Here is a 14,896-nt window from a genome sequence, read left to right as displayed (position 1 = left end):
AATATATTTTGCCTGTATTATTGCTTATTGGTGAAATGTTTATACCTTTGCTATATCTATATATATATATATATATATTTTATTTTTCTTGGTATATTGATTATTTTATGCTTATGGCATTCGGATGCTGTCACGTGTCTCTCTTCTTTTTTTTCAGTCTAAACCATTGTGTGGGATCTCCTGGTTCCAGTTTTACCTGATGTCCAGGGTTTCAATTTGATGCTCCGATCAAGTTTCTTCAGATGGTTCTTACCTGTTTCGTCTTCCGTTCCATGGTTCGCAGATTGCAGAAAGAGGAAGTAGGAGGGGCTGCATCCAAGTTTATACTGTTGGACTTTTTTATGATTGGTTACCAATGTTCTATTTTTAACTTTGCTGCTAAGGTGACAGTAAAGAAAGTCAAGATTTTTTTTTTTTTTGCTTGACTTGCTTTACTGTCACCTTAGCAGCAAAGTTAAAAATAGAACATTGGTAACCAATCATAAAAAAGTCCAACAGTATAAACTTGGATGCAGCCCCTCCTACTTCCTCTTTCTGCAATCTGCGAACCATGGAACGGAAGACGAAACAGGTAAGAACCATCTGAAGAAACTTGATCGGAGCATCAAATTGAAACCCTGGACATCAGGTAAAACTGGAACCAGGAGATCCCACACAATGGTTTAGACTGAAAAAAAGAAGAGAGACACGTGACAGCATCCGAATGCCATAAGCATAAAATAATCAATATACCAAGAAAAATAAAATATATATAAAAGTTTGGGATCCTCGGATAGGTAAGGATAAGAAATAGAAGTCGAAGAAGTTTTCGTACGTCTACGAATAGAAAAAATGACTCCTTCAGGAGAAAAAGAAATTGCTCCAACCTCCAAAGCCCTAACGTCTGACACACGACGAAAAGAGAGTAAACAAAGTAACAAGGTAAGTTTTGCCGATAATTGACGTAAAGTCAAAGAATCATTATCGGGCCATTGACGCAAAAAATCAAGGAGAATGGAAACATCCCAGAAGGAATCGTATTTAGCAGTCGGAGGTCGTCGTAAACGAATACCTCTGAGAAGACGACAAACTAAAGGATCCTTTCCAATGGGCCCTTCCTTGGATCCGACATGACCACTGGAAATGGCCGAACGGGACAAATTAATAGAACTATAAGATTTACCAGAAGAAAACATGTCTGCCAAAAAATCTAATATGAAAGCTACAGGGGCAGAATGGGGATCAGTCTGTCGTCCCACACACCAAGCAGACCAGGACTTCCATGCGGCTCTATAAGCCTGGTGTGTACCCGGAGCCCAAGAGTCTCTGAGCAAGTCTCTAGCGTCCTGCGATAATCCCTGGACAGGGTGAAATCCCCGGAAATCGTCCAAGCAACCAAGGAGAGACGGCCTTCGATAATCAGAGGATGGGATTGACCTTCTGGTCCCCTGAGAAGAGATGGGAAAAGAGGGAGAGCTAGAGGATCCTGGATCGACATTTCCAGAAGAGCTGGAAACCAAGGCTGGGAGCGCCACAATGGAGTCACTAGGACGAGAGATATACGCGTCCTGAGGAGGTGTTGGATGACTCTGGGAATGAGAGAAAAAGGAGGGAAAGCATAAGCTCCCGATGGTGGCCAAATTTGTAAGAAAGCATCCGTAGCTAGAGCCTCCGGATCTGGAAGCCAACTGAAAAAATTTGGAGTCTGATGGTTTATGCGGGATGCAAAAAGATCCAGCGTAAGAGGACCTCTGAGTGAATCGAGGGAACGAAAGACACTTCTGTGGAGCATCCAATCGCTGGCATCTCGCCAATTCCTGGAAAACCAATCTGCGGTTTGGTTCTCCACTCCCGGAACATATTCTGCCAACAGGGATATGTTTCTTTCGAAACAAAATTGATAAATTTGTTTCGTAATCTCCGTCAGACCTTTGGAACGAGTTCCTCCCAAACGATTTATGTAGCGGACTGCTGAAAAATTGTCCATACGTAAGAGAAGACAGCAGTCCGAGCGGTCTTTTGCCAGACTGCGAATGGCAAAGGATCCTGCGATCAGTTCTAGATGATTTATGTGTAAAGTACTCTCCTCTCGAGACCATCGACCTCCCGTGGCCTCCGTGAATGATCTCGCTCCCCAACCTAGCATGCTGGCGTCGGATTCTAGAACGAAATCCGGTTGAGCGCCGAAAATCGCCCGGCCGTTCCAGGCTTGCATGTGGAACAGCCACCACTGGAGTTCTTGACGTACCTCTGTAGTGAGATGAACCGGTTGGTCGTAAGATGGTATCCGTCTGAGGTAGGATGCTTTCAGTCGTTGGAGCGCTCTGTAGTACAAAGGACCCGGGAAGATCGCTTGGATCGAAGAAGAGAGGAGGCCCACCATACGAGAAAGTCTCCGTAAGGGGCAAAAATCGATGCGCAAAAGAGCGCGAATCTCCTTCTTGATGTTGGCAATCTTGGATTTTGGAAGGCAAAGAAGAGCGGACACAGAATCGATGTCGAATCCTAGGAAACAAATTTTTTGAGTCGGAATCAACTCTGATTTCTGCATGTTGACCAGGAAACCCAAGAGATGAAGAGTCTCTATGACAAATGAGGTTTGGGATTGGAGAAGTCCTGGATGTTGGGAAAACAGGAGGATATCGTCTAAATAGATTATGGATCTTATGCCCCTGGATCTGAAGAAAGCCATTACTGGCTTGAGGAGCTTGGTAAAGCACCAAGGGGCTGAACTGAGGCCGAAAGGAAGGCAATTGAATTGCCATAATTGATGATTCCAATGGAACTGAAGGAATTGGCGGTGATGAGGATGAATGGGGACCGACAGATATGCATCCTTCAGATCGAGACGAGTGAACCAGTCGTCTGTTTTCATGAGGTCTCTCAATAGATGAATGCCCTCCATCTTGAAATGATGGTAGGCCACGAACTTGTTGAGAGCCCGTAAGTTGATAACCGGGCGGAGATCGCCTGTGCGTTTCTTGACCAGAAAAATTGAGCTGACAAAAACGGGAGGACCGAAGACTCGTTCTATGGCCCCTTTGTCTAGCAGCAACGATAACTCGTTGTCTATGAGGTCGGAAGCAGAAGTGCGTCTGAAAACCGGAGCAGGAGGCTGATCTTGTAGGGGAGGAGAAACAAAATCTATTAGATAACCCCTTACCGTATGAAGAACCCAAGGATCCGAAGTGATCTCCTGCCAATAATGGTAGGAACGGGATATTCTGCCTGCTACCTGTGGAAGAGAAACATGATGATGAGACACAGTACTTACCGGAATTGAAGCGGCCTCTGGAAGATGGTGTAGAACCTCTCCCTCTGTAGCCACCACGGGTGTAGGAAGCACGTGGACGGTATGATCCTCTGTAGAAAGAGGTATTCTGTTGCTGGAAATTCCTGGAGCCTGTGGGTGTGAAGCGGCTGGAGACACGGCCCCTCTGTCGTCCAGCCCTGGCGGAAAAACGGGTGTCTGGGTTGAAGACCTTGCGCATGGAAGACTTGGCTTTTGTCCATGATGTCATGACAGAAACATATCTGTTTAATTCTTTCACGAAAGTATCGCCAAATAAGAGTCCATTGGCAGAAGAGCCCAACTCTTTGGAGCCTAGTTCCGCTAGGCGAGGATCCATTCTGAGCAGTGCCGCCTTTCTACGTTCGGTGGAAATAGCCACATTTGCATTGCCTAGCAGGCAAACGACCCTGAGGGCCCAGTCTCTGATAAGTCGAGGATCTAGTATAGAATCTTGAAGAAGGGCACGGTCCGCCAAAGATAAAATTTGAGTAATGGGACCCACTATATCCAACAGTTTATCCTGCGTGGATTTCAGGCCTTGTTCCAATCCTTTACGTGGGTCACGACCTCTCTGGGAGAGGAGAGAAACCACATTCTGGTCAAATTCAGGAGTGACCGTTACTTTTCCCGGAATGATCGGGCGAGGACATTCTGCTCTTAATTTGTTACGCACCTCCTTATCTAATGGTTTGCGTAGCCATCGTTGTAGGTATAAACTCAGGTGTTCTGGAGGTGCCCATTCTGTAGCCTTAGGATGGCGCATGTTGGATGGCTCAAATAAAATAACCCCTGCAGGGTCATGCACTGGAGTATCAGCAGAAGCGGTTTGGCATAATAAAGACGTCTCATTAGTAGACTTCTGCTGGGGCTCACCCACGGTCGACTCACGTATATATTGTGAGTGACGATCTCTGGACGTAGCCAGAAAATCTGAGTGCTGCGAGTCATCCGAAGATGTCGCTTTCCATTCATCGAGGAGTTGAAGAACACCCCCGGAATTAACGTCCTCGAGCTCTAATGATTGAGATCTGTCCTGAAGCAACTTGGGACGTTTTGCAGGACCTTTGCCTTTGCCGGCAGTTATACTATTCCCTTTCCAGGGACGTTTTGATGTATGGGATACTTCAGATTTTTCTGAATCACCATCAGATATTTCCTGCGGTAGAGAGGGATCTAATGGAGCAGGAGCAGGAGCAGCATGAGCCATTTTAGCTATGAGAGACTCCATGGAGGAAGAGAATTTGGCTTCTAACCATGACAAAATAAAGTCCTGAGAAGGACTAGGATCCTCAGACATAATGTAGAATTAACTAAAGAGTCACAGACTTCCAAATAAAAACAAATTGATAATAAGCAAAATATACTGCTGTGATACGGCAATGAAAGGGTTGTTACAGGATGAGCCTGTCGATAATGTCAGGGAAACACTGAGCAAAATTCCAGTATAGAAAAACAAAGTCTCACCGGAGTAAACTTTTTTTTTTTTTTTTTTTTTTTTTTAAATTGAAGAGAGCCTATACACTGAGGCACTGTCCGGAAGGTAAATAACTCCTCCGGTAGCTGAAACGAGGCGTAGGAGCTCAATAACAGCGCTGAACACGAGGAGAAGAACCTGCACGTCTGAATCCTAAACTACAACTGCGCGGCAACGTTGCCGAGTAAAGAGAAAAACAAAATGGCGCCCGAAGTCTCGCGAGACGAGAACGAGCTGAGAAGATGGCGGCCGCAATAGAAAAAACGGCAAACGGTACAAACGGTAATACCAAAGGAAAAAGGAGTAGACGAGAAAGAAAAACACACTGCTGAGGAGCCAGAGACAAGCTCCCAGCAAAGGATAAAGGTAAGGAAGAACCAAGAGGGGCAAATAATAAAGAAACGAAATGAGGAAAAACGGGAAAGTGCAAAATAAGTGTCTCACAAACGTGAGAAAATATATATAGACAAATATGAGCCTCCTGTCTTGCAATAAAATTATATCTCACTGGATCAATAAATTCTAGCTAATCCTGTCCTTCTAGCCAACTTTATCCCCAAAATCCTATTACTGTAAAGAATCTTCTTGGATGCTTTAAGTGAAAATTCTGTCTAAGTCAGAGTGGATGATCTCTTGTTCTTTCAATGAAAAGGTCTTCAGAGTGGGGCTGGTATTGTCCATGTATTTGTATAATTATGAAAGCCATCAACCATCTTAAAAAAAAAAAAACAATTTAAAAGGAGCAGTCTTGTCCCCCAATTTTTAATCCAAATCACAGTCCAGTTGAATGAAAGACACTAGATTCTACTGCAAGCAAATCTGTGCCGACATTCTTTAATGATTTGAGCTATAAAATTAGACTTCTGCTCCCTGGCTGCCTTTAGTGAAACCAGAAAGTATAAGCAGGAGGCATACGCATGTATGCATCCAGGACGTGTTCTGTAACACTCCTATACTAGTCAATGGCGACTGAGCTCCCACTTCACTTAAAACCTTCATGACATTCCACGGCGTCATGATAAAAGTGGCCCAAAAATCTATCATGACGACATAGAATGTCATCTACTTGCCAGTTCCTGGTGCATGGGACCGCCTTGCACGCAATGCAGTCCTCGGGAGTAGCCACTAACCCTCCTCACACAGGATTCCTTTATGAAAAGATGCATCTCGTTCTCAAGGAATGAGTACTGCTGATTTGTCAGAGGAATGAGAAGCCTCAGAAAAGTTAAAATAAAAAAATTTAAAAAAAAAAGTTAAACAAATGAAAAAGTCTATCAACAGGTTGCCAACTGATCTATACTTTGATCACAACATCTAATTCCTTCTTTTTTAGACACCAACCTTTGCTTTTATCAACCAAGCTGATAATGGCTGATGGTGGTTGTGGCCCAACAAAAAGTGTCATGTAGGGCATCCAGTACATTTAAAAAATATCCAAAAACCGAGGCATGCAGGGTACTTCTGAAATCTGGAGATACAGCTGAATATATTTTTGGTGGGTTTTTTTCTGCAGTAACATGTAATCTGTGCAAACAAAAATTAAATGTTATGGCTCCCTTTGCTTGAGATTGGTGGCCAATTAGCTCCAAAAGCATCTAGTGAAATACCTAGGTTGTCTTCTCTCCAAAAATACATACTTTTGCAGAGGTATTTAGAGTTGGTGAGCTGCAAAACAGTCCCAAATGAGATACAGGCCTCACAGAATTTTAAGATTTCCAGTCGGAATAAGGCAACCGACATGTTTCATTTAATTCCCATGTAACCATAAAAGAAAACGATTAAATATTATGTATTATTCATGCAAAATGTTGAACTTTGTGTATATATATATATATATATATATATATATATACACACACATATATATATATATATATATATATATACACACATATATATATACATATATATATATACACACACACACATATATATTAAGAAATGGTATCAACAGAAAGCTCTGTTTTTGAAGACCCCCCCCCAATATATACATTTGTGTAGGTACCCAAAATTTTTTAAAAGCGGACATATGGTTAAGGAAACAGTGTAAAAATTATAAAGTCTAAAGGTTTTTGGGCACAAAACACCCTGAGTAAATATGGTGTTAAAGCAATCGGAAAAGCAGCAGGCAATTGCACGTATATTAGCTGGACATCAGCCCTTTTATTAATTTTATTTGATGTGAAAATAGGGCTGGTGCGGCCCTTTTTACGTACAAATAAGTGTATATGATCAAACACTAAAATAGAAAGCTTAGCCACAGAGCCATTCCATACACATATTTATAACAGCAGGGCTGCCCTGACACAGTTTATGTTTAGTATCAAATAAGTTGTACAGTTGCTAAAAGCCTCAGAGAAACACTTACAACTAAAGAAATAATAGTTTAGCAAAGGAAGCTCAGCTGCATAAACATCCCCCGGAATTACTTAAACTACATTAAAAAGGCAAAAAATAGCTGTGCAGTCTATATTCCGCCCTTTGCTACAGGTCAAAAGAGGCATCTGCCAGGAGCCAAGGACACATACACAGCGGCCACTTACGACACTTCCGTGTGATGCCCCAATGTATTCAAATTCAAATGCAGGAGAAGGCAATATTAGTTTTAATTAATTACTGTACTTAATACGTTCCAGAGTTTGTATTAGGAATAATTATAAGCCTATTGGTACAGATACAATTTTATTGGATTCTTCTACAGATTCTTCTGCAATCCAAAAATAATTGGATTCAGGTATTCTCCCCAATGTACAGGCCTTTATTTCCAGTAAGCCATGAGACCAGCCCACACGTTTAATGGAGATGTCAACCAGGCATACTGGCCACTGTGTCCCCCTATTCCTAGTATGGCAATATTCAAGCAATCCTTATATCCCGTATAATGGTTTTTATTTCTAGGAAATGGGACATTCCATGGGGTATATCCCTTCCCTCAGAAAAACTGTACCGTAGCCTAGCACCAATCCAAAAGTTGTATGTCCATTACAGTCATGGCCCATGTCATGTAGTGCTAACTATAGAGCAACTCATATAGTCAGAAATTAAAAAAGAGACTTTCCTCTCACAGGCTTACCTTTAGAAACAAACAAAAGAAAAAAAGAAACTTACCCGCAGTCTCCACCAGAGCCAGGCTTTTTAACCGACAGTTTGATAACAGCTCTTGAAGATCCCGGTACTTTGAATTCAGAGTGACAAAGGGGACATTTCTAAGCATTATGTCCTCAACCCGCACATTATACCTCCTGTGGATACAAAAAATATACATTCAAATACATACATACAGTGGTCGGTAGCATCCTTTCTCCCAAATCCTTCGTGGAACATCGCTGCACTAAAGGAGTATTGAGGATACTTTCAGCCAAGCAGAGGACACATTGTCCTGTTTTCTCTCCTGCCTTATTATACATATTTGATTGCCCCATCCACTTCCACCCTTACATTCCAATACTACTCCATCAAGTGCTATTCATCAGCAGTCAGGCCCGCAGTCCTGAAGATAAGGCCCCTCATACCCGCAGCAGTGCCTTGGTGTTCCTGGTCAGAGGTTTACAACCATTAGATGCCACTATTATTTACTCTGTTATTATTTATATGGGGCCTGATCGAGGATCCTACCCTAGTCAGGCCTGGAGGATTGACCAACAACAATTGACCAAACTTGACCAACGATATAGCGCATTGTTTCAAAACGTGAATTCAAAGTTTGGCCTACAGCACCCTTAACAAGGCAGGCTCTCCATAAATCTCACAACACACAAAGTGACAAAACTTTCATTTTCCCTCTCATGCTGGCTCCATTTTAATACAAGGCCCCCAATACATCAGAGCTCTTGCACCCTGTATTAACATGATCAAATCTCTCAAAATCATTGCATCTCAAAAGGATGTACTTACTCTTGATGTCCCCAGCCTAGTTCTGGCAAGTACGGCAATTTTTTTATACGAATAATACTGTCATAGAGTGATGGCTGCAGGCTCTGAGCCACCGCATTTGCCAAGATGACAGCGATCATGACGGGCAAAATGTGAGAGATCTGCCCTGTAAGCTCGAATACAATGACAGCTGTAGACACTGTGTGTGTCACCGCTCCAGAAAGAGCAGCAGCACCTAGTTCATAGAGGGAAAAACAAAGGATAATTAAAAGTGAGAATCCTATAAAATAGGAGAAAATGTATTTTAGCGTAGCTTTGAGTCCTTACCAACAACCGCATAACCCCCAGGTACAATCCTGTATGTGCTTCCATCAGTATGAATACCATCTGGAAACCATACTGCCATACTCTCGCCAACCAACCTGCCAAACGCAGCACCTGCAGGGATGGCAATTTGAGACGGACACTGAGAAATACTGATGAGGGTTCAAAAAGATCAATAAAGCGCAAAACAGATGAAAATGGATCATATTCATCTTTAAATCAAGCACACTAAAACACCCACCATATGAATATACATGTGTTTGTATGTGTGTACTTGTGCTCTGGCCTTGTTGGCTAATCAAAAGGTTAATTCAATTGAGAATGCACATTGAGACATAGAGGGTATGTATTAAGAGCAACCATGGAACAACAGTGGAGCAATTGTCAAGAGCATTCCATTCTCTCCCATGGCAAATGTGTCACTTTTACTACTTTGCGCTGAAATCGCTGGAAAGATACATCTGCGAACCTTTTAACAGAATTAAGTACAGGGGAGAAAGAACATATGATTTCATTACATTTAACCCCAAGACGCCAGAACAATGTTGGAACTAAGGTATCTGAATCTGTGAATCTCCTCTAATAGTGCATATATAGGTGGTACACAGGTATTTGAATGTTCACTAGTCTGCATGTGTGTTATTTGTGTTATGTCCTGATAACTTGGGTCTGTGCACTCTCAAAACATTGAAACAGTCCGATTAAAGATTTACTATTTGGATTCATTGGTACGCAACCACCTTATTCTACATTGCTCCTAGTGCTAAGGAGTGTGCCGGTATCTACCTTATATAAAAGCATACACAGGTGGGACACTCACAAACAAAATCAAAGATTTGAAGAGTCGACCTTGACGTTACCCTTGTCAGGGTTAGTATGCTATGGGGAAAAAAGACAAATTGATTTCTAAACTTTTATATAAAACTAGGTTCTGCTACAATCTGATCTGTGTAGAACTGAACTGATCAGCGCATGTAGACTTTGCCAAAGTGATCATGGATCAAAAGACATGCGTTCACTATATCAGCAAAGCCTGCCATGCCTCATATAAATCTGCAACCAAACCCAAACTACTATGTGGGAGCGGTAACAAGCCCCCTCTTAAATAGTGATGTATAATATAATCTATTTATGGAAGTAGGGAATGTGTTTCTTAGTATTATTACAACAGAAGTTTCACTGTTGCACATTTAAACAGTTTGCACAAATAGCAGAAATAAAATGTTCTGCCAACTCACATCTTGATACAAATCCCAGTTTATCATACATATGCATAACCATCTGTTTTTAAAGTGGAAATCCACAGTGCAATGTAAAGTGTGCCAACATATCTTGGAGCCTGTGGACCAAAAACCCTAATTCCACCCTTACCAAGAATTGTACAAAAAAACAAAACAAAATGATTGCATGGAAAAATAAACTGCAAATGAGGGCATTAATGCCCTTTGGGTGTATAGCCCAGCTTGCTTCACTAGATGAACTGCAAATGTGATGTGTAGATTGTGACATATGGAGGACACTGGCCTGATAATGTTGCATATGAAAAATATGTTACTTTGTCCGGGACTGACAACAACTCACCAATCACAAAGACAGGCATGAATGCGCCACACGGTACAGGAATCGTAGTCGCCAGAGCTGACATCCAAAACTATTAGAGAGAGAATGATTGGTCAGAGAAAAAGTGATATATAAAGTGGATTTAGATGAATGTTTACAGCTACAAACATTCCTAACACTGTTAATCGCGAGTCATACTTTAAAGAAAGTGTGCTTGACATGTGGAATGACTTCGCAGCACAAGGCAAGCCATATGAGGGTAAATAGGGTAACTAGACACACACATTATTAATGATTACGTCTCGGGTTTAGATACAAACATAAGTGGTAGGTTAAATGTTTTACAATAAAACATATCAGTCCACTGGAACACGGCATAGGTGTCTCACTGACCTTCATAACAATGAATACGACCAGAGTGACAAAGACATTGGTTTTCGGGTGTTTCCAGGCGCTGGTGAAACCCTTGTACGTAAAGTCCTCAGAGATGCCCTGCTGAGCCCATGTGCAGTTATCAAAAAGTGTTACCAGTGTCTCCTTCTGTGTTAGCTAAAATGTATGCAAACAGGCAGTTAGGATGTGACAAGAAACGTTGCATCCTTCCCTCTAGCTTTAGCTTCATCCCACCACAGCTAGGCACTGACCTGTCCAGCCATGAATTGTCCAAATCCTGGTGGGAATGTAAGGGACGATATAAGCAGCGTGACCAGAGCAGGATACAGCAGACGCCTAAGGGTGTGAAAGACAAAGATAAAAGGGATGACAGTCAGAAAGCTAATGGACAGAGAGACAAACAATCTAAATGTAGAAGACAGCAAGGGAAGAAACTGCCAACGTAGAATGACTTCAGCTGTTATGTACCCTTTTACTAATGTGGTCCTCGGACTACAACTGGTACAAGGACATCATATAATGGCAAACAAAACAAGCACACTGTACCGCAGTATGTACAGCATATGCAGGCTCCCTTTATCTTGCATATTAGGTCTGTCATAACCTGCCTACACAGTAAAGCTTGGTGCAAACCACCGATGCTACAAGAATAAATAATATCCTTAAAGAGGATCTTTTACTATCTGCTCTGGTCATTCATTTCAGATTCAGTATTGCATTTAAAGAGGCCAACATTTTGAGTTTGACAAATACTAGGTGGTAGGGAGTTCGATAGTTATGGCTGAGTAATTGGGCTTTGGTTCAAGATTTGATAGTAGAGAGGGATCCAACATGAACACAGTGCAGATGATCATGGATTATAAGTACAATGGGGAAGGAAGGCCCATAAATAGCCACCAAAACATAAATGCATCTACACTTATTGACTCAAGAAGCACCATCTCAGCCACCTCGCCAGTTTCATGAAGTTGCCTTTTCCATCTCAATCATATTTTTTTGCCATTCCGGACTAGATTTTGGCTAACAATTTCAAGCAAGGGTTATTTGTACACTGTCCCCAATTTAAAACCATACCATATACATCCTAATTCTTCTCCTGTGCATATATTTCAATGGATGAGATTACGTGAGGTCCTTCGACTATTATCCAAAATAAAATATTATTAAATCACTCAATGTACTCTCTGAATACACTTTCACACAAAGCTATTCCTCATGTAACTCACTTTTTCATTAGAAATTTGTTGATTGTCTTCTGTTTCCTCATGAACTCAACAATCTTCCGATTGAGATACACAAACAAAGCACCGCCAAATCCACTGGCAATCCTGAGGGATTGGAACCGATTTGCAGATTACCAATGGAACAGAAGATCAGTGAAATAAAAAACTACTGGTTAACAATTAGGTGCCAGCTAGCAAAATAGAGAGAGAAAGACGGGCAGAGAAAGATATAGTGTTGGTGCAGCAGGACAGACTGTCAGGGAGGAGATACGTGGCATTTTGACAGTAGATCAGTGGCAATGGACCTAGCTAATCTTCTCATTCACCTTACGTTTTCAAAGTAATTTAGAAAAATGGTGTCAGTTGACACAAGTATATCAGTAGGAAAAATGGGACAGACAGAGATGGATCAGTTGTAGAGAATACCAGTGGAAAGATGAATGTAAAACAAGCAAGGGCGAACGTCACTGTAGAAGGGACAGCTCTATGTTTTGAGGCCACTTGAAATCTTTGCTTAGGGCCCTTATCTCAAGTACAAGTGATAAAAGGGATAACTACACATAACTTAAAAGGAACACAGTTCTGTAAAAGGTCCATTAAGAACCAAATACATTATAGTGATACCAATTAAGGAGGAAGGGACCCTTAAATCAATAGGGGTCCTAAACTGCTGTTCAATCTGTTTATATAGTAGTGCAATCTGTGGCTATAAGGCCAGCAAGGATAGCAACTAAATGACGGCAAGGAGATGTTAGATGATCAATAGAAAAATATGTGTGTGTGATCATCAGGAATAGCAGAACACCAAATTATACGACAACCAGGAGGTAGGAGTAGAACACAAATTGCACAGGAATATTTTATACAAAAAGGACAATTCTAGAAAAAAGTTGAAAAAAAAAGAAATATAGAAAGACATGAAGACCTTGCAATATTTCTAAACTGACATAAGCAAAATAAAAAGTGAAATATGATGTGTTGTGCGTGTCAGAACTAAAAAAAGAGTGTATACAGAGTATGTTGCACAGCTGCTACTTGTGATGTTGTCAAGATTATGTATATATTTCTTTTCTTATCTTATACTGTATATGCAACTGATGCAGCGATGGCTACATTTTCTATTTTTATTTTAATCATATGACCGTGTACACTTCAGTGGCATCGTGTTTTATTGCAGTTTTCACTTAGGACTAAAACATTAAGTCTTCAAGTATCACCCTATAGTACTCACCCAATCACAGCAAAAGCCGGGAGTTCCTGCAGGTCGAATGGGAAGTCGAGACGAAAGCGAGTTTTAAATAGTGCAGTGATTGTCTCTGAGTAGGAAATCACAGAAAAAGAATTAGTCCAAATAGCAACACAAAATAGTGCTAAAATAATCATACAAATAAGAAAATGAGAAGAACCTTATATAGACAAAGAAAGTATATCATGTGCAGATAATAAAGCCCAGAAAATAAAGGAAAGGCATAATAATAAATGACCCAAAGGAAGAATTTAAAAAAAAATTACGAAAACAAAATAACGATGGGAAATCAGCAACAATTGCGAATTTAAGTTTTAATAACAAAGGCAGAACATTAAATAAAAAGATAGTAATAATAAGACAGCAGAAAGTGAACCAGAGAAAGACCTGACAGTGTTCAGCATGATCTGGAGCTGTGTGTACCCTCATCTTTGTTCCACACGGCGAGAACTCGAAATATGAACGCACTAAATGTGGCAGCAAAGAAGCCACGCCAGTAATTTCTTACAGCAAAAAACGTAGAGGTGACTTCAATGCTGAACAGGACACCTAGAGTAAAAGATGTATTGGTGATGCATTACTACAAACATTGTTTCCAGCCAACACCCTTTCCTCTATACGTTCAGAAACTAATTTTAAACACAGACTTGACTTTTTAGATCATTCACATATACACCTCCCTCAAGACCACGCTCAGAAGAACCTCACCTCCGATGGGAGCAGCAAAGCAGCATCCAACTCCTACAGCGCAGGCTGCAGCCAACATCTCAATGTTACGCGATTCATTCTGAGATGACAGCAAGTTATATACAAGTAAATATATAGTATTACCTCATAGTGTTGGACCTACACTGGGGTGTAAGACCTCAATATCTCAATGAAGGAGAGAAGATGATGTGAGAAACATTTATATACACAAAGGGATTTAACAAAGCCCAGGAGGGAAGTTTAATTCAAAGAAGGAGCAGAAGAGGTTGAAATCTAAAACTAGAAGGCTAGATGCTTAGATGTAAGTAAGGATGTTTTACTTTACTTCGGGTGTGGGGGGGGGAGTTAGAACACAACATTTTGAGGACCTTCATCATCAACAAAGACCCTTAACAGAACATATCCATAGCCCTTCACTCGAAAGGATGGTTCTCACTAACTTAGTTCTACATCTGTAAGAGGTGCAATATCCCATTCAACAGGAGTCCGCTCTTTACAGAGATACACACAGTTAGAACTCACCTCATATATTCCTCCAAACAGAGACATGAACTTGCTAAGCAAGGAAGCACACAAACTGGCAATGTGAACAAATGGGCCCTGTGGAAATGAGGTAAGACCATCAGTTTCATTCAAGTTATTCTATCAAATAAAGGGTTTAGATCATTGGTGAATGTGGTTTAATTGGCTTCATGAAATAGATGCAAATTTAGATATTTTGTGGCCATAAAAAGTATAAAGGGCCACTGTAAACCACATTTTTCAAAACAAAAATGAAAATAATTAAATGCGATTTTTAAAGAGCGTTTAACTGGCATACACGT

General features: G+C 41.0%; 1 protein-coding gene across 2 annotated transcripts in view; it reads right to left on the bottom strand.

Annotated features, from left to right (window-relative positions):
• Window positions 1-14,896, bottom strand: part of CLCN2 (chloride voltage-gated channel 2) — a 46,349-nt gene that overhangs the window by 6,738 nt on the left and 24,715 nt on the right. For both annotated transcript variants that reach the window (XM_053459637.1, XM_053459638.1), the window contains exons 6-16: window positions 14,595-14,672; window positions 14,073-14,151; window positions 13,788-13,913; window positions 13,350-13,434; window positions 12,122-12,223; window positions 11,147-11,231; window positions 10,896-11,051; window positions 10,524-10,593; window positions 8,946-9,056; window positions 8,640-8,853; window positions 7,854-7,987 (exon numbers count right to left, since the gene is read on the bottom strand). In XM_053459637.1, coding sequence (XP_053315612.1) covers window positions 7,854-7,987; window positions 8,640-8,853; window positions 8,946-9,056; window positions 10,524-10,593; window positions 10,896-11,051; window positions 11,147-11,231; window positions 12,122-12,223; window positions 13,350-13,434; window positions 13,788-13,913; window positions 14,073-14,151; window positions 14,595-14,672 — 1,240 coding nt within the window. The remainder of the gene's footprint in view (window positions 1-7,853; window positions 7,988-8,639; window positions 8,854-8,945; window positions 9,057-10,523; window positions 10,594-10,895; window positions 11,052-11,146; window positions 11,232-12,121; window positions 12,224-13,349; window positions 13,435-13,787; window positions 13,914-14,072; window positions 14,152-14,594; window positions 14,673-14,896) is intronic.

This window comes from Spea bombifrons, chromosome 3 (assembly GCF_027358695.1).
Source record: "Spea bombifrons isolate aSpeBom1 chromosome 3, aSpeBom1.2.pri, whole genome shotgun sequence".
Classification (NCBI taxonomy): domain Eukaryota; kingdom Metazoa; phylum Chordata; class Amphibia; order Anura; family Pelobatidae; genus Spea; species Spea bombifrons.
Note: the sequence above shows the minus strand (reverse complement) of the source record. Positions and strands in the feature narration are given on the sequence as shown.